Genomic DNA, 20,260 nt, shown 5'->3' with positions numbered 1-20,260 from the left:
CTGCCTACCCCCTTTCCTCCATTCAAAGACTAGCAAATGTCCACTCTACTGTAGGAGTCATAGCCATGGTTTTGGAAAAGGAAAGCTTTCAGGGTTTTTACTACAGCCTGTTCACCATTTCAAAGACAAAAGGGGGCTTTCATTGTATAATGGATCTAAAAGGTCCCCAACACCTTTCTTCAAGGACAAAAATTCTGCATTAACTCAATAATCCCAATTCCAAAAAAGTTGGGACACTGTGTAAAATCTACATAAAAACAGAATGCAATGATGTGCAAATCTCATAAACCCATATTTTATTCACAATAGAAAACATATCAAATGAGAAAATATACCATTTTAAGAAAAAAATATAAGTTAATTATGGCAGCAACACACATCTCAAAAAAGTTGTGAGAGGATGTCAAAAAGCTGGCAAACTACAACTCCACTTCCAAAAATGTTGGGACAGGGCCATATTTAGAGCAGTGTAGCATTCCCTCTTTTTTAACAGCTTGACCTCCAGAAGATTTACCCCATTCTTGACCAGGACTTTTCTTGCGATATGGCACTGTGTTACTTTAACCGCTTGCCGCCCGCCCACCGTCAAATGACAGAGGGACGGTGCAGCTCTCGTTCTGGGTGGACGTCATATGATGGCGCCCAGAACGGCCGCTCTCATGCGCCCGTGGCCGTTCTGGGCGCTGTCTGTCATATGACCCTGATCTCTGTAAAAAAGCAGATCACGGGGCTCTTTAACCATGTGATCGGCTGTGTCCAGTCACAGCCATTCACATGTAAATGTGGAAGTACCGTAAATCGACACTCCTCACCTCACACTGACAGAGTGTGTGACGAGGAGAGCTGATCAGCAGCATCTCCTTTCAGGGAACGCCCGGACATGTAATCAGGGCACTGATCATCAGTGCCCTGATTACAGTAAAGCCCCCCAGTGCCACCCATCAGTGACCATTAGTGATGCCAGTCACTGCTGCCTTATGCTGCCCATTAGTTCCATCCATCAGTGCTGCCTATCCGTGCCCATCCGTGCTGCCTATCCATGCCACCTATCAGTGCTCATCAGTGCCCATCAGTGCAGCATATTAGTGCCACCTAATCAGTGCCCATAAGTGCCACCCATCAGTGCAGCCTCATCAGCGCCCATCAATGAAGGAGAAAAATTACTTATTTACAAAATTTACTGACAGAAACTAAGAAAAACATTTTTTTTTTCAAAAATTTCAGTCTTTTTTTTTTTTGTAAAAATAAAAAACCCAGCAGTGATTAAATACCACCAAAAGAAAGCTCTATTTGTGTGAAGAAAATGATAAAAAATTTTGTTTGGGTACTGTGTTGCATGACTGCGCAATTATAATTAAAAGTGTGACAGCGCTGAAAGCTGAAAAATGGCCTGGGCAGGAAGGGGGTGAAAGTGCTCTGTAGGCAAGTGGTTAACTGACAATTGTGCGGTCATGCAACACTGTACCCAAATGAAATTTAAGCAATTTTTTTTTCACACAAATAGAGCTTTCTTTTGGTGGCATTTGATCACCACTGTCTCTTATGTTTTTGTGCTATAAACAAAACAGCTGATAATTTTGAAAAAAAAATATATATTTTTTACTTGCTATAAAAGACATCACGGGGGCGTGGTCAAGCTGGTGGCCTCAGCGGATGTGTCTGAGCGGTGCTCCGCTCCCACTTGCCTTAAACCATCCGAAAATACGGGATCTGCCCTGATATTCACCCCTACAGACACCCGGGAACACCAGGGCATGAGAAGGGGCAAATCTGGTTCGGGAAGAAAAGGTGGACCGGCTTCTAAGGCATCTCCACAGCTACAGAAGCAGCCTACAGTAGGCCATGCGCACATGGCGTCCCAACTTTCCTACAGTTTCATGGGTTTGGTTCTGGGTGTAAGCACTCAGAGTCCCCAACGGACGTGCGAGGTGGGGGGGTTGGGTTTTTGAGTTTTGGTTGATTTCTTTTTTTTTTTCTTTTCTTTAGTTGCTGTTACCTGAGGACTAGATGACCAATATATAATGGATGCTTATGTATTGGGCGATGTACGTCATATTCCGGGTCAGTTCTATCGATGTTCCCCCTATAATTTGCAGGTACTACAAATATGGCTCCTCTGAGAATTATTTCTTGGAATGTCTGGGGACTAAATTACAAAATCAAGAGGTCCCTGGTCATGACATACCTGAAGAAATATAGCCCCCATATATGTGTCCTGCAGGAGACCCACTTAGTGGGCAGCAGGGTTCTTAGCCTTAAAAAACCATGGGTGGGGCATTATTATCACTCCACATATTCAGGGTATGCTAAAGGGGTTAGTGTGTTAATCCATAAGACCCTATCCTACACCCTACTAGATGTTAGGACTGACCCGGAGGGCAGGTATATCTTGTTACATGCTGTAATAGATACTGTTGAACTGCTGATTCTGTGCTTATACATACCTCCCCCAGCCACTATATCTCTCCTGAAATATTTGACTCCTATCCTAGCTACCTACCCTACCGATAATCTCATTATAGCAGGAGATTTTAATATGGCTCCGAATCCATCCCTGCATAGGTTGTCTCCAGGGGTAGGTTCTGACTCCCCCCTTAACTAATGGACATCCCTCTATGGTTTGACGGATGTCTGGAGGTGGCGATTTCCAACTGATAGAGCCTACACTGGTCAATCTGCCTCCTACCGCACACTGTCCAGAATAGATTTAGTGAGTGGGGGGGTTGCTCCCCTGCATACGAGAGGTAACTATACTCCCTAGGGGCATATAGGATCATGCCCCCATGCTCCTTTGCCTACAAGCTCAAACACCCCCCTCGGAGAGAATATGGAGAATGTCCCGATATTGGGTCTCCGAAGAAACCTATAGAAGCCGAGATAGCTCAATGTATTATTGACTTTTGGATATCAAATGCAAATTCATCGGCACTACACACTAGGTGGGACGCCTTTAAGGCGTATATCCGGGGCTGCTACCAAACTTCAATTTCCCGCACAAGGCACGCTGCCAGAGTGTCCATTGAAGATTCTGAGGCTAGGGCCCAGGGTCTTGAATCTCAGTATGCCCAGACCCAAAACCCAATCACTCTACTTAATATGCAGGCTGCCTACTGTGAAGTGATGATTTTGCGAGTGGCGGAAGCCAAAAAGCAACAACTGACACAGCGCATCTTTGAGCAGGGGGAGAAGACAGGACACCTGCTGGCATGGCTAGCAAAGGAACAACAACCAACTACTACTATTGCCTGCATTAAAACTGCAGATGGGACACTGGTAACTGACCCGGTGGCCATCAACGCATGCTTTGCATCATATTATAGCCCCCTCTACTCCTCCAGGGTGGACTACTCGGAGGAGGAGCTGGACTCCTTCCTTGGACAGCTTACCTTCCCTGTTCTTAGTGAGGAGGCCCGAAATCACCTGGACAGGATCATCACTGTAGAAGAGGTACAACAAGCCCTGAGCAAACTCCAGGCAGGCAAATCTCCGGGTGTGGATGGCCTTCCCCCTGAGTTCTATAGGCAATATGGGGAGCAGCTATCACCTAAATTACATGAGATGATTGTAGGGACTCTGGAAGACACCACCCTCCCAATCTCTATGGCGGAAGCAATTATAGTTGTTATCCCTAAACCGGGTAAAGATCCCGAACTCGGCACCTCCTACCGCCCCATCTCCCTACTTAATGCATCCTTACCAAGATCCTAGCCAGAAGACTTAACGAGGTCATTCTTACTCTAATTCACGAAGACCAAACAGGATTCATGCCAGGCAAGGGGATGGATATAAATCTTCGCAGGCTTTACACAGTCATGGGTGCCAAGGGTTACCTTACCGAGTTCGAGGCATTGGCCTCCCTAGATGCTGAAAAAGCATTTCATTCGGTGGAATGGAATTATCTGTGGAGGGTCCTGCGTTGATTTGGCCTCGGTCCCAAATTTATATCCTGGGTACAGGCCCTTTATAAGTCACCACAAGCTATAGTTCGCAGGGGAATGACAATATAACCACCCTTCTATCTGCACAGGGGTACTAGACAGGGCTGCCCATTGTCCCCTGCCCTTTTTGTCCTGGCCATAGAGCCAATGGCAATCCTTCTGCGGTCCTCCCCCTTAGTTAGCGGTATCCCGATAGGATCGGTACACGAAAAAATATATATGCGGATGATACCCTGCTGTATCTAAGGAACACCTCTGATTCCTTGGGGGCCGCCCTGTCACTCATTAACACCTTTGGTTGATACTCTGGCATCTGCATTAACTGGAGTAAATCAGTGATTTTTGCACTACGCCCAGGGGAGGCCTCGATACCAACAGACACCCCCCTGGTCTCACAATTTAGGTACCTAGGCGTAGAGATACATAGGGACCTGACACAGTTTATCCCCCTTAATCTAACCCCGATAATGTCCCTCCTGACTCAGAGATGCACTGCCTGGAAAACACTGCCCCGACCCCAGTTCAAAGGGTCTACCAAACGCATTTTTTAAAAAACTAGACACCTTGATCACTGCATTTATCTGGAATGGTAACATCCCTAGAATAGCTAAATCCACCCTTCAACTGCCTCTCTCGCTGGGGGGCCTTGCCCTACCCTGCTTTCTCAAATATTACTGGGCTGCGGTTCTGGTCACGCTGCGTTGGTGGCTGTCAGAGGGACCAGCAAACCCTGCCTCAACACTAGAGGCGGCTTTGCTTGGTTCATACTCAGAATTGAGGAATTTAATACATTGTGGACCTAGATCCAACCCTAATATCACCCCCTCGAGGAAGACCACCCTAAAAGTTTGGGAAATTGTCAGGGACAAGACCCTGAAGTCTGACAGCTGGTCCCCCCGCACTCCGTTATGGGGGAACCCACGATTGCCACACTTCCAAACTATTCCTGACCCAGTAATATGGGCCCGTCATGGAATCGCCACGCTGGTGGACATAATGTCCCCGGATGGTCTACTCTCATTTGACGCCTTGAAGCAACAAAAAGGGCTATCCAACTGCATGTTCTTCAGGTACCTGCAACTCCACCACGCCTACCACTCCCAGTTTTCCACACCATCGGTGCTGGGAACCACTGGGGTTGATCGGCTGCTGAGCGAGGAAGGGGAGAGCAAAACCTTGTCTACTTTATACTCGGTTCTGACGGGCCTGGACACCTCCAAAGTCTCGCAGTTATTTTCAGTTTGGCAGGGGGATATACCCTCACTGGCTGATGATGACTGGGAAGATGATATCTGCCGGAGATAGATTCATTCAATTAAAATTTTTGCATAGAGCCTACTTCTCCCCACAGCGCCTGGCGAAAATATACCCTACCAGCAACTCGGTTTGCACCAAGTGTACATCGGAAGAGGGTTCCTTCTTCCATGTAGTCTGGTCCTGCCGGTATATACAGACTTTCTGGAGAGGGGTAGATAACATAATAAACTTAGTTAGCAAATTGAAAGTCCCATGCGACCCAGTACCACTGTTGCTTGGAATTGTGGACACACTGGAAGCTCCCCAAGCCAAGAAATTGTTTGTATTCCACGCAGCATTTTATGCCAGAAAGGCAATCCTGTTGCATTGGAAGGGTTCCACCCCTCCAACAACACAATTCGGGAGAACTCTCATCAATAAGGCCCTCCCGCTATACAAGTTGACCTACCTGGGCCGCAATTGTCCTAAAACAGTGGTCATCAACCCTGTCTTCAGGGTCCACTAACAGGCCAAGTTTTATGTTTACCTTGGGGAGATGCAGACTAGAATACTGCAATCACTGAACAGCAAATTATATCACCTGTAATGTATTTCAGTTATCTTACAAACCTTGCCTGTTAGTGGGCCCTGAGGACAGGGTTGATGACCACTGTCCTAAAAAGTTTGCTAAGATATGGGACCCGTGGGTTCGCGAGGAACAGCTGGCCTTAGATTAGGGAATAGAGTTAAAGCGGGGTTCTACCCAAATTTTAAACAATATCTGTATGTATTCTCTTCCTTGCCTAGATGCTGACATGCCGTTTAAAAAAATGTAAATCGCCGTAATTACCTTTTATTTTTCTATTCTTCTTTGCACTTCCTGGTTCTCCTCCCGTGGGAGTAGGCGTGTTTCTAGCCTCTCCCAGACTCCTGGGAGCTAGTCTCAGGCTTCCCAGGATGCCACTGAGCATGTGCGGGAATGAGCGGTGAATGCTGGGAGCACAGCATTCACCACATCCAGGAAATAAATGCTTGTGGGCTTCAAATGCCCACAATGAAGATGGAAACCGCCTGCAGTGAATAATATAAGTTATTCTTTCTGACGAAATCTGACACAGGCGGACATATTACACACAATATGTAAGTATGTAATGCTGAGAAGAAAAGTTTGTGAATTAACTCAAAAAAAAAAAAACGATAGATAGGTGGACCCCCGCTTTAAGGGACCACCACTTTATAACTTGTAGCAATAACTGTAGCGATACTTGGGAATACAGACGGAAACCCTGGTACAATGAAATCATCCTGCTCTCTCCAAAACCCCGCTGGATCTGTGGCTCACCCCCCCCCCCTACCAAAACCCCTCAGGGACAACACCCCCTGCATTTTCCTTCTACCAGACCCCTCGCAGGCAACCAATGTAGACTGCATCTCCCACCCGTGGATCCATATTAATAGCACTTACTAAAGACAGTGCTATTGACAGTATTGTACAGGCCTCTGGGCCTATAAGAACAAAAGGTGAAGCTACTCACCACGATATGATGACAACCTGATAAACACCTTCTCACCCCTATCAGCCCCCCCTCCCCCTTTTTTTTTTCCTCTCCCCACTAGTTACTTGAAGGAAATATCGATGGTTATGTATCGTCTACATTACTATCTATGTATGCAGTATAATATGACCACTGCCTAATGTCTCTAATTGTTTTTTTTTTCTGTTTCAATGAAAAATAAAAAACTTTGTTAAAAAAATAAATAAATAAAAGACATCACATAAAACATTTTTTTTTTAAATCTAATTTCTTTATAAATTTTGGCCAAATGTATTCTGCTACATATTTTTGATTAAAAAAAATCCCAAAAGGCATATTTTGGTTTGCGCAAAAGTTAGTCCACATACTATGGAATATATACTGGAAGTTTTATTTATTTACTTTTTATACTAGTAATGGTGGCGATCAGCAACTTCTAGCGGGATTGCAATATTGCTGCGAATAGTCTAGCACTAACTGACACTTTGTGGAAACCAGTCACACTAATACAGTGATCAGTGCTAAAAATATGCACTGTTACTGTACTAATGACACTGGCTGGAAAGGGGTTAAACATCCAGGGTGATCAAAGGGTTAAATATGTGCCTAACCAGTGTGTGTTTACTATGTGTGCTGCGTTTACTAAGGGAAGTGATGGATTTTATTCCCTGCTTTGGAGGGACACAAAATCCATCATTTTCTCCCTGTCAGAATGGAGTTCTGCCTTGTTTACATAGGCAGAGCTCCATTCTTTGTCTCTCCTCACCGATCAGCGGGTGCTGATGGACATCTGTTAGCCAGCACCCGCTGATCATCTTGTGCTGTTTCAAATCACAGCACAGCATCGGCAGGACACGTGCTCGCCCCCTACCCGGTAGTGCTGGACCACTAAGTACGTGATGTGGTGCAGGAGAGCTGCTCTGTCGCCGTATAACTAAGTTGTGATGCCCGAAAACGGTTAAACAACGTCTGGGAACTGAGGAGACCAGTTTCTCCAGTTTTGGGAGAGGAATGTTGTCCCATTCTTGCCTGAGTATATGCTGCTCTAAAACCTGGATATATCTTTCAGCATTGATGGTGCCTTTTGCAGATGTGCAAGCTGCCCATTCTATACACAAATGCACCCCCATGCCATCAGAGATGCAGGCTTTTGAACTGAGCACTGATAACAAGCCGGAAGGTCATGGTTGCCAAAAAAAAAATGTCAAATTTAGATTAATCTGACCACAGAACAGTTTTCCACTTTGCAAGCAACTGACTATTTTAAATGAGCTTTGGCCCAAAGAAGATGGCAGCATTTCTGTATCATCTTCAGATGTGGCTTCTATGACATGATAGAGCTTCAAAAGATAAGTTCACCCTTTGGAACATGTTACATGTTCCACCCATATTTATGGTGTAACATGTTCCAATAGCTGCATCTTCTCCAGGCACCCACTGTCACTGTTTGAAAAAAACATGGCCGTGAGGGGTTTTGAACTAAAAATCCCAGCAACCTTTGAGTCTGTCAGCTTGTAATTTCAATGAACTACCATGGCGCTGTTGAACACTCTGGTAGTTCATTCATTCTTCGTGTCAGTGTGTATCTGTCTGCCCGTACGAGCAGATAGATACACTGAGAAATCTGCAGGAGTCCTGCACGGTACCAGCAATCTGCTGATCGCGGGTGCAATGCTTACCAAGCTCCAAGTAAAAAATATTATAAATGCACATTTTTTACCTGCAAAAGGATGTGCTGTTTTATTTTTTTTTGTAAAGGTGAATTTATCCTTTTACTTGCATTTTTGCAACGGTCTGTGAACTGTGTTCACAGACAGTGATTTTTTTAAAGAATTCCTGAGCCCATGCAGTGAGGTCTATCATAGAATCAGGCAGTGACGTCTGAGGGACCAAAAATCATGGGCATCCAATACTGCGTCAGCTTTGTCCCTTGCGCACAGAGATTTCTCCAAATTCTTGGAATCTTTTGATATGATCTACTGTTAATATCATCATTAACAGTAACCTCTTCTCATCCCGCGTATAGTCAAATGACGGCTGCAAGGTGGCTGTCTCATCCTGGGCGGCCGTCATATGACGTCCTCGGCTTCCCAGCTGCTAGGGGGCGCGCGCCCGCCATGTCACTCAGGAGCTGATGCGCGTGCTTGGCGGCCGCAATGTCCGCCAGGCACCTGCGATTGCCGGTCACAGAGCAGGGACATGGATCTGTGTGTTAAAACACACAGATCCACGTCCTGTCAGGGGAGAGGAGACCGATCGTATGTTCCTAGTACAGAGGAACACCGATTGGTCACCTCCCCCAGTCAGTCCCCTCCCCCCACAGTTAGAATCGCTCCCTAGGTAACACATTTAACCCCTTGATCACCCCCTAGTGTTAACCCTTTCCCTGCCAGTGACATTTATACAGTAATCAGTGCATTTTTATAGCACTGTTCGCTGTATAAATGTGACTGGTCCCAAAATAGTGTCAAAACTTTTTTTACCAAAATTATGTAGAAGAATACATATCGGCCTAAACTGAGGAAGAAATATGTTTTTTTTTAATTGGGATATTTATTATAGCAAAAAGTAAAAAATAGTGTTTTTTTTTTTTTTTTTCAAAATTGTCAGTCTTTTTTTGTTTATAGCGCAAAAAATAAAAACCACAGAGGTGATCAAAAACCACCAAAAGAAAGCTCTAGTTGTGGGAAAAAATGACCAAAATGTCATTATAGGTACAGTGTTGTATGACCGCGCAATTGTCATTCAAAGCGTGACAGCGCTGAAAGCTGAAAATTGGCCTGGGCAGGAAGAGGGTGAAAATGCCCTGTATTGAACTGGTTAAAGTCTTTGCAATTTTACACTGTGGCACATTCATCTGAAATTGTTTGAAAATTTTTAGATGCAACTTTTCACAGATTGGTACACCTATGCCCATCTTTACTTCTGAGACACTTTAACGCTCTAAGATGTTCTTTTTATACCCAATCATGTTACTGACCCTTTCCAACTAACATAATTCCAACTCTTCCTTGTTGGCACCAATTCATTATGATTTTGTTGTCGTTAAATTTCAAAATGACCTTATTTACTTTTAAATGGTAAATTTGTCAGTTTAAAAATTTGGTATGTTTTCTATTGTGAATAAAATATGGGTTTATGAGATATGCAATTCATTGCATTCTGTTTTTATGTAGATTTTACACAGCGTCCCAACTTTTTGTAATTGGGCTTGTACAAGGTCAGTCATCACTTACTTCCATCCATCCATCCATCCATCCTGTATTTTTTTGCCTCCGTGAACATCAAGGATGCCTACCTCCGTATTCTTATTTTCTAGGGCTTCAGTGCTTTCTGCATTCTGCTGTGGGCACACAACACTACCTGTTTGCTGCCCTTTGCTTTGGACTGTCCACGGCACCTCAGGTATTTTCACAAGGTGCTGGACTCTGTGCTTGCTTTGCTTCTCTCACAGAAAATCCCATTTTGGGATACTTGGATTACATTCCAGTTCAGGCTTTATCTGTCAATGTCCAACAGGCTGTTCAAATTCTGCAGAGGTTTGGGTGAATCTTGAACCACGCAAAGTCTCTGCTGGAACAAACTCATTAGTGTCTAGGACTTCTCATGGATACTGCCCAGTCCAAGGTTTTGCTTCCATGGGGAAAAAAAACTAAACTCTCTGCTCACACTGTCAAATATGTCACATTCTGCTCCAGTTTAAATCGGGCTTCACAATCACTCTTCAGGTGCTGGCTCAGCTCATCTCCATTGAAACATTCAATTGTATCAGTAACAGGAATGCTGCTCGATGAGATGCAATATAATCTTTCTTTATTAAAAAAAGACAGCAGTAACAAATTCTATTCTACCATGTTTCGCGCTAGGCACAGTGCTTTCTCAAAGTATGCTTTTGTATCTATGTGTGCGCCATTCCTGTTGCTTCTGACCAATTCCACTTTTACTTCCGCAAACTGTTGCAACATTTTGGCTGCATGGGACAGGAAGGTATATTCCCTGGATCAATGCATTCACCTCATGCTGAAGACCAGATTGCCTCTGGCCTGGTACTCTTGAGTCCAACCCTAGAGTCAAGGACATGCTTCCTGACACTGACCTGAAAGGTTTCGCAATAGCTGCCACCCTGATGGGCTGGGAAGAAGTCCTGGACATCTTGTTGGTGCAACGGCTTAAATTAACTATCAGAAGGAACGACGTGTCTTGCTATTCGAATAGAAGCCACCTTGATTCTGACTTAAGCAGAACTTCACAGTCTGGCCCTATCCACATTCCATGCGTATAATCAGAGGTCAGATTTCAGCCTTGTCAGTATTCTTCCAAAGGCCTTTAGCATCCCATTCGTTAGTCTGGACCCTTATGCAGGGGGCGACTCATTTGCTTCCTATGTGTCCTTGGGACTTGAACTTGGTGCTGTCTGTGTCACAGAAACAACCATTTGAACCTATCAAGGAAATACCATTAGACTTCCTGATGGCCATCAACTCGGCTAGAAGGGTGTCAGAGTTGGCGGCCCTTTTGTGCAGGGAACCATAATTGATCCTTCACCATGACAGGGTTGTGTTATGACTTGTGCCATCCTTTTTGCCAAAAGTGGTGTCGGCCTTTCATTTAAATCAGGACATTATTTTGCCTTCTTTTTTGTATCAGACTCTTTTGGCGGAAGAGAGACGACTGCATTCATTTGATGTTGTCCAGGCAGTCAAGGTTTATTTGTATAGATCTGCAGAGATCCGAGCATCATACTCCTTTTTTTGTTTTACCAAAAGGACCCAAGAATGGGCAGGCAGCTTCGAAGGCTTCCATTGCCAATTGGGTCCGTCAATTGATCATTCAGGCCTACGGTCTGAAACATAAAGCCTTTAGGGTGAGAGCTCATTCTACCAGGGGTGTAGGAACCTCCTGGGCTTTTCGCCATCAGGTATGTGTGGCTCAGATTTGTAAGGCTGCTACTTGTTCTTCAGTGAATACGTTCACAAAATTTTATCAAGTGGATGTTCGAGCAGCCGATGATTCTGCTTTTGGCTGCAGTGTACTGCGGGCTGCCGTATAAGTTCTGGTGGCTATTGTTTGGCAGGGTGTCTCCCTCCCCTCAAGGCTATTGCTCTGGTACGTCCCAGCAGGTAATTATTATTAGCCTGACTCTGTGTTCCATGATGTATGAAAAAGAAAATAGGATTTTTTCGTCATACTTACCTGTAAAATCCTCTTCTTTTAGTACATCATGAGACACAGAGATCCCTCCCCTCTTTTTTGAGGATTCAGTGCTTGCTACAAAACTGAAGTACTTCCTATATGGGAGGGGTTATATAGGGGATCACTTCCTGTCTAAAGACCTTTGGTCTACCAGTGTCCATTCACCTGGAGATGGAGTATAACCCAGCAGGTAATGAATATTAGCCTGACTCTGTGTCCCATGATGTACTCAAAGAAAAGGATTTTACAGGTAAGTATTACGAAAAAATCCTATTTTCTTGATCATACGTCACAGGGCAAATTAGTGGGTTAGATAGGCACCATTGGTGATTGGAAACTGGTTAACCCCAATTAAGGAGAATTCCTCCCCTATATAACCCCTCCCATGTGGGGAGGACCTCAGTTTTTTCACCAGTGTCTAAGGTGGTTGGTCACGTAAAACATGTGCTGTGAAGAAAGCTCCAGTTTGGTCCCTGCGGGGGCTTAAAGGGTTATGCTGACCAGATCCATATCTCGGGCCGATATTTTGACTCCCATGATGGCATGGTACCCGGGCCTCGTCATCCGAAGAAGCGAGGTTTTGCCTGTAAGTCTCTCTTTGGAGGACTGGGCTCTGAGAAAACCAGGCTTGGTGTACTATTAAAACAGTGGCACGAAAGTTTCTTTTACAGGTCCAGGTAAAGAGGTTTCTCTGAGTAGGAACCCAAAAAACCCTGAAGGTTGGCACAACGCTACCCGCCATGATGGGTGAAGGCTGGAAACTGTCTGTTCTCAGCAGTTCCTGCGGCGGGGACAGGTAAGAGAAATTAATCCTATATATATTTATATTACAAGTGGATTTTCTTCATTGAGTAGTTCATGTCTTACCTGATTTCCACCACTAAAGGGAGTAAAGAGCAAACTTACGTGCTTTTCAGACACACTCACTGAAGCTGGTGTCCAATTGTTCCCTTCCTCCACTGCAGGTGTACAGACGCCAGGTGGCTAATTTAAAAGCCCAGAGCGTTCAGAGCTCTGTAAACAGATGGACACAGAGTTTGGGCAGTAAGCATCTTAAAGTGGTCAGATCCAGGCTAACCTAAGACACCTACTCGGCATCAGGTTGTGCAGTATTAAGCATATATGTATATTGTGAGACTTTTAGCACAACAGTGATTGCATATGTACTAGTACCTCTGCTTTGTAGCTTTGGACTATGTCTCCTCGTAAGAGGGTCTCGGGGGGAGGTAACAAAGGCACAAGAAAGTCACCGCCTGTGTCTAGGGGTCCTAAAGATGCCTGCAGATTACCATCCCCCCTGCAAGACTGGAGCCAGCCTCACAGGATGAGTCGGTGCCCCTGTCAGGTTTTGCAGCCTCTCCTAATGTTACAGCCCCAGCGTATGTCACAGAGGATTCCCTTAGGGCTACATTGGAGGGTTTTGAGGGAAGAATTATGAATTTTATTTCAGCTTCCTTAAAAGATAGCAGAAAAAGGGGTAGATCCCCTCCCTCTGCTGCACTTTCTCTTTCAGATGATTCTTCTGACAATGAGGACAGATCCCTATCCAGAGATAGGGATCAAGAGCAGTCTGAGGATTCAGAGGAAGAGGAGAGAGCTTCTTCCTCTCAGGCACTCAAGAAGCAGGTCCAGTATTATACTGAACTAGTACGTTCCACATTTAAAATGCCCTCTGCTGAGGCCGCTACATCCTCTGTTTCTTCCCTGGGAGTCAGAAAGATCCCACAGACTGCGTTTTCCTTTCCAATTCATCCTTTAATGGATAAATTGTTGTATGAGGACTGGGGACATCCCGATAAACTGTTTACTCTTCCTGAAAGGTTTTCTATGCTTTTTCCTGTGGAGGAAAGCTTCACCAAGAAGTGGGAGGTCCCATCCGTGGATGCGGCTGTCTCTTGTGTGACTAAAAACCTGACCTGTCCCTTGGACAATGCTCAGGTGTTTAAAGATCCAGATAAAAAGCTGGAAACTTTATTAAAAGCCTCCTTCTCCGTGGCTGGCGCTGTAGTCCAACCTACAGTCGCAACTGTGGGTTTGTGTCAATTCCTCAAGGAACACGTTAAGCAGATGCTTGGCCTCCTTCCCAGTGAGGAAGTGGATAACTATGCAGACCTTCCACAGGTGCTGTGTTTTATGATTGATTTCATTCTGGATTCTGCCCAGCAAGCATCTCGTTTGTCTCTCCTGTTGGTACACATGCGCAGGTCCCTTTGGCTTAAAAGTTGGGCAGCAGAGCTTTCATGCAAAAGATATTTATCTGGCTTCCCATTCAAAGGGGAACGCCTATTTGGGGATGACCTAGATAATTTTATCCAAAAAATTAGAGGTGGTAAATCTACACTCCTACCAGTTAAGAGGAGTAAATGTCCACCATTCAAATGGTCTCTTTCCCCTTCCCCTGGAACATCAGGCTCTAAGCAGTGGCGACGGCCTTCCCAATCTACTTTCAGAGGAATGGCCCAGGGTCACACCCAAGGGCAGAAAAAGGCTTGGGGATGAAAGCCTGTCAAGCAGAGCCCCAAAACATCCCTGTGAAGGGGCGCCCCCACTCGGCCGAGTGGGGGGAAGGCTCCTACAGTTTGCAGGAGCCTGGCGGGAAGAGGTTCAAGACAAGTGGGTGGTCTCTTCAGTATCTCTAGGTTACAAAATAGAGTTCCTAGAGCTTCCACCAGCTCGTTTCCGAAGGTCAAGAGTTCCCAAAGATCCAATAAAGCGAGAACCACTACTACTGGCCTTAAATCGCTTACTATCCCATGGAGTGATAGTAGAAATGAACCCAAAAGATCAGGGTTCAGGGTTCTACTTGAATCTCTTCACCGTTCCAAAGCCAAATGGAGATGTCAGACCCATCCTAGATCTAAAGGATCTGAATCAGTTTATACACATTCGATCCTTCCGAATGCAGTCAATTCGTTCGGTGGTCTCCGCCCTGCAGGGGAGAGAATTTATGGCATCAATAGATATCAAGGATGCATATCTTCATGTGCCGATTTTTTACGCTCACCAAAGATATCTAAGGTTCGCGGTAGACCAGCGCCATTTCCAGTTTGTGGCCCTTCCTTTCGGTCTCGCTACAGCTCCTCGAATTTTTACGAAAATTCTAGACCCTCTCTTAGCAAATCTAAGAGCTCAGGGCATAACTGTGGTAGCTTATCTAGATGATTCGCTACTCATAGAGCATTCGGTGGCACACCTGAACCGTGCTGTCTTCAAGACAGTAAGACATTTGGAAAGACTAGGCTGGATAATCAACCTAGAAAAGTCTTCTTTGCAACCTTCAACAAGGTTGGAGTATCTAGGCATGATCATAGACACCGCTCAAAGCAGGGTGTTTCTACCAGAGCCAAAGGTCAAGGCTGTAAGAGCTCTAGTCTGCTTAGTATTAAGCAAAAAGAGTCCATCCATTCGGCTATGTATGAGACTGTTAGGAAAGATGGTTGCCACTTTCGAGGGTGTTCCATTTGCCCAGTTTCACTCAAGGCCCCTGCAGAGAAGCATTCTCGCAGCTTGGAACAAAAAGACTCATGCCTTGGATCTTCCGATGTGCCTATCCCCAGGGATACGCAAAAGCCTCAATTGGCGGTTACGAACCAAAAATCTTTTGAAAGGCAAAGCCTTTCTTCCACTACAATGGAAGATCGTAACCACAGATGCCAGTCTGACAGGCTGGGGAGCAGTTCTGGAAGAAACATGCACGCAGGGAAGATGGTCTGCAACCGAGAGACGCTTGCCCATCAATATTCTAGAAATTCGGGCAATTTACTTGGCCCTCATGGACTGGTCTTAAAGGCTACAGGGTCATCCTATTCGGATACAATCTGACAATGCCACGGCTGTGGCTTACATCAATCACCAAGGAGGCACCAGAAGTCTGTATGCCCAAAGAGAGGTGAATCGCATTCTTGCATGGGCAGAAAGCCATGTTCCCTGCCTGTCTGCGGTATTCATCCCAGGAGTGTAAAACTGGCAAGCGGATTTCTTAAGCCGCCAGTCAAACCTCCAGTATGCCCATGGGATTTGAATTTGGTGTTGGCTTTACAGGCACAACCCTTTGAGCCACTGCACCTGGCTCCTTTAGCGCTTTTGACTAAAAAATGAGTCTTCTTTATAGCCATATCCTCTGCTAGGAGAGTATCAGAATCAGAATTGGCAGCTTTTTCTTGTAAAAAGCCATATTTAATTATTCACAAGGACAGGATTGTTATGCGTCCTAATCGTTCCTTCTTACCAAAGGTGGTTTCAGGATTCCATTTGAATCAAGATGTAATCCTACCATACTTTTTTCCAGATCCGCAGTCCACTGAGGAAGAATCTTTGCACACTCTTGATGTGGTTAGAGCAGTCAGTGTCTATCTGCAGGCAACCGCTCAGATACGGAAAACTGATTGTTTGTTTATTCTGCCGGATGGCCATAAGAAAGTCCAAGCAGCGTCAAAATCCACTCTTTCTAGATGGATTAGACAGGTTATTTTTCAGGCTTATGATATAAAGAGGAAGACTCCATATAGCCCCTTTTCATGTGAAAGCGCACTCAACTAGGGCTGTTAGTGCTTCTTGGGCAGTGCATCACCAGGCCTCCATGGCTCAGATCTGTGAGGCTGCGACTTGGTCTTCAGTCCATACATTCACAAGATTCTATCAGGTGGATGTAAGAGGGCAAGAGGATACCGCCTTCGGGCGCAGTGTACTGCAGGCTGCAGTTTAGTTCCTCTGGTCCGTTTGCGGTCTATTTTCTGATCTGTGTCTCCCTCCCCTCAAATGAGCATTGCTTTGGGACATCCCACTATGTAATGAATACTCTGTGTCCCGTGATGTATGATCAAGAAAATAGGATTTTTAAATACAGCTTACCTGTAAAATCCTTTTCTTGAGAGTACATCACGGGACACAGAGCTCCCGCCCTTCTCTGGGTTTTACGTGGTTACCTATTGCTTTGCTACAAAACTGAGGTCCTCCCCGTATAGGAGGGGTTATATAGGGGAGGAATTCTCCTTAATTGGGGTTAACCAGTGTCCAATCACCGATGGTGCCTATCTAACCCACTATGTAATGAATACTCTGTGTCCCCTGATGTACTCTCAAGAAAAGGATTTTACAGGTAAGCTGTATTTAAAAATCCTATTATTTTCCTCGCATGTCCCCCTCAAATCTACAGCGACTGCACTTGCAGTGCACTTGTACTGCAAAGTGGATTTGCCTTTAGTAAATAAACCCCATAGTGTCATTTCTTCAGTGTTGTCACGAGAAAAGATCTAATAAAATATTTACAAAAATGTGAGGGGTGTACTCCCTTTTGTGAGATACTGTAGATAGATTCCCAGATATATTTGCCATTGTTCCTTCAATGTAGGTTGCAGTTGATAACATGCACATTTTTTATGGCTCATGCACAGAGACATGTTGAAGTGCAAATATGCTCTTGTGTAACAATCCTGTACCTGGACAATTTCTGCACCCAGGGAGGGGAAGTTAATGTGTACAGATTGTAGAAGGGAATGCTGTATGTTGCTGTACCTAGGTGAACACCAATGCTTTTTTGCATCCATGTATACACGCGTATGACATATTCTCTGGACATTGAATCTCTGCATTCGGAAAACACATCATCCCCAGTTGGGGAAAGCGCCAGGATTCTTATGCAACAGCATATTTTCGCAGCAAACTCTCTGTGCACATGAGCCCTAAATCAGTAGACCTTCCATTTAAGCAGATGTAAAACTAGTTAAATTATCACTTTTGTGTGTGTGTGTCTGTTTTTTTTTTTTTGCTGTTATTTAGATGTTTCTAGAAATCTTAAACAGCTAGTTTTTCCTTAAAAGACGATGTTAATCTAATAAGGCATGCATTGGTGAGTCACATTGCTAGACTGGAGAATTAGCTCTTGGATGAACATTGCTTACGATGTAGGCAAAGGATTCATAATGTGCTTGTATTTTTAGCCCCAAGTTGAAATTTTAAACCTGTTAAACACTCATGATACCATCTGTATCTGATGCACGTCTAAAGGCCAGCATAAGACATCCTTCTGAGGGTGAAATAGCCTGCTTTGAAATACTTGTGTGTTACGGAGTCTGTTACAAAACAGGACATTTACAGGAATACAAGAGCATTATGGGACAAGCAGTCAGTTGTTTCAGCCACATGGAACGCAGTGATGAGTGTACATTGACCAAGGCTGTCAACTAAATGTATTGGCTTTTTTTTCCTACACACACACACATCATGATGACGATATTAGACTGTCCATAATGATTATTTATTTCATATTTTTTTAGTTTGGTACAGTGATGCTATAATAGTAAAAATGAAAAAAATTATATTGGGTGGTGACATGTGACCATCATGAGTTATGGTAAGTATGACCAGACAGGTTGGTGTCACAGTGTAGAGTGCTACATAGTATATCTAAAGCCCAAACTTTTTTTTTTAGATTGGGGGAAGGGTTAAAACCCCTTTCCTTTAACTCATGTCCTTGAAAGAATACTAAGAAAGAAAGTAAGAGGATATCTCCCAAAGTCTCCCCCGGATGGTTGTCACTTGAGCAGGTGCCCCTTTTGGAAGATTTCTAATCCTGTTTCAGTGATCATGGTAAAATGTTGGATTATCACTTTTTTTCTCACTGTGATCATGGTCATGAGGATGAATGATGAATCTCTCCAGCTGGGACACAAACTGCAATAAAAATTAAATGGGGGTTTTAACCATTCCATTCTCAATTTGTACTCTATTAAAGTACAAATTAAAGGCATTGGCTTTAGGTACACTAAACTATAACCCTTTAGCTCACAGAGCCGGTCCAGGCTTGGGCAAGATCCCGTCAATGGAGTCGGGATTCACCCACATGCCTGGACCGGCACACAGCCGCTTCTGCCCCCTCCAGAGCCCAGCACTCCAGTGAGTGAGGGGAGGTGGGGCAGGCAGAGCAGACCAACAGAGCAGAACTGACAGTTAGCAGCTCTATGCTCTGAGAGCTGTGAGAACAGAGCGATCAGTAGTGTTCAATCACTCGGTTCTCAGTGTTAGAGGTTCTGGGGAACAGATGCAGCATTGGACCGATGCTGCATTCACCTAGTTAAGTATGATTTTACAAAAAAAAAGCCCATACATCTCTTGTAATACAAATTGGATAATGTCAATGCCAGAAAAGCAATTTGTTTTCTTCCAAAATAATTCAGCATTGGTACAACCTATTTCAGTATCTATAGAGTAGAAGCAGATAAGTCGTCATGCACACTGGGCATATAGCCCCTGTGCATGACATCCCAATGTTTTTGTGTAAGCAGAAGGCAGAGGCGCACGCTGCCTGTCAAAGAGTATAAGATGCTGAAAGCTTGTGCAGCTGGTTGGTACTGGTGGTGGAGTGGTACTAATGTTTAGGGCAGTATGCACTCAAGGGCAAATGCCCAGAGCATAAACCGTCTTTGTCCAGTATGCACCCAGAACATTGGTACCAGGGCGCATACTGCCCTAAACATTAGTACCACTCGGTGCACCATCCAGCTCCAGCAGCTCTCAGCTCTGACATCAATAATGAAAATATAATCTGGGTTAAAAAGCTTTTGTTCTAAACATCTCATCTATCATTTAACATTGTTTTTTTCCTTTTCTTTCCCTTTAGGCTGTACTTGCTGACATTTCAACCCTGAAAGTTATGCCTCTTCTTCAAATTTTCCTGTTTGCCACCATAACATAATCACTCCCACAGTCTGTATTATCGGAATTTACATCTTTTTCTTGGAATCAAGTCATAAGCTGTGCAGTTATTTACAGGGCTTCTATTACAACATGTTAAAAAAACACAAGATTATTCAATGAAATTATGGCAATGATGAATTGGCCATACCTATAGTAACCAATGACATTCATGTTTACAGCAGATGAGTGATATATAAATTCTGATTGGTTGCTATAGGTTACTGCACTGTACTGCCTTACTACATCTGATTTGGAACAATAAATAAAAATATGCATCAATAATGTCATTAATAGTATAATAAGCATCTAAACATGGACCACGTGGCATGCTTTACACTCAGTGATGTTCCATGTAAATAAAGCTTGCCAAGAACCATATCAAACAATAAACATAATTTTGTTAAGATGTTGATAGATGTGTTTTGTATAATAACCATGAATATTACACATCTTAAAAAACAGCTTAAAGCAAACCTTTTGTTCAATAAATATGTAGGATTCCATTTCTAACTTTATTCTAAAAGTCCTAATTTCTAACTATTATGCTGATCCTCTGATGTAGCCTTCAGGCATCCAAAAAAAGGGAACATGAGAATAGGAAGTGATGTCAGAGTGAAAGCAAACCTTATGGGGCATGAAATGTCCATATACCTACCTAACAGC

At 44.2% G+C, this 20,260-nt stretch overlaps 1 protein-coding gene across 3 annotated transcripts in view; it reads left to right on the top strand.

The window, feature by feature from the left end:
• Positions 1-20,001, top strand: part of TBC1D19 (TBC1 domain family member 19) — a 293,521-nt gene extending 273,520 nt beyond the window's left edge. For all 3 annotated transcript variants that reach the window (XM_073609088.1, XM_073609081.1, XM_073609095.1), the window contains one exon: positions 19,521-20,001. In XM_073609088.1, coding sequence (XP_073465189.1) covers positions 19,521-19,595 — 75 coding nt within the window. In that variant the 3' untranslated portion in view covers positions 19,596-20,001. The remainder of the gene's footprint in view (positions 1-19,520) is intronic.
• The last annotated feature ends 259 nt before the right edge of the window (positions 20,002-20,260 follow it).

The sequence above is a fragment of the Aquarana catesbeiana genome, linkage group LG01, assembly GCF_042186555.1.
Source record: "Aquarana catesbeiana isolate 2022-GZ linkage group LG01, ASM4218655v1, whole genome shotgun sequence".
Taxonomy (NCBI): domain Eukaryota; kingdom Metazoa; phylum Chordata; class Amphibia; order Anura; family Ranidae; genus Aquarana; species Aquarana catesbeiana.
This window is presented reverse-complemented; position numbering and strand designations above follow the sequence as displayed.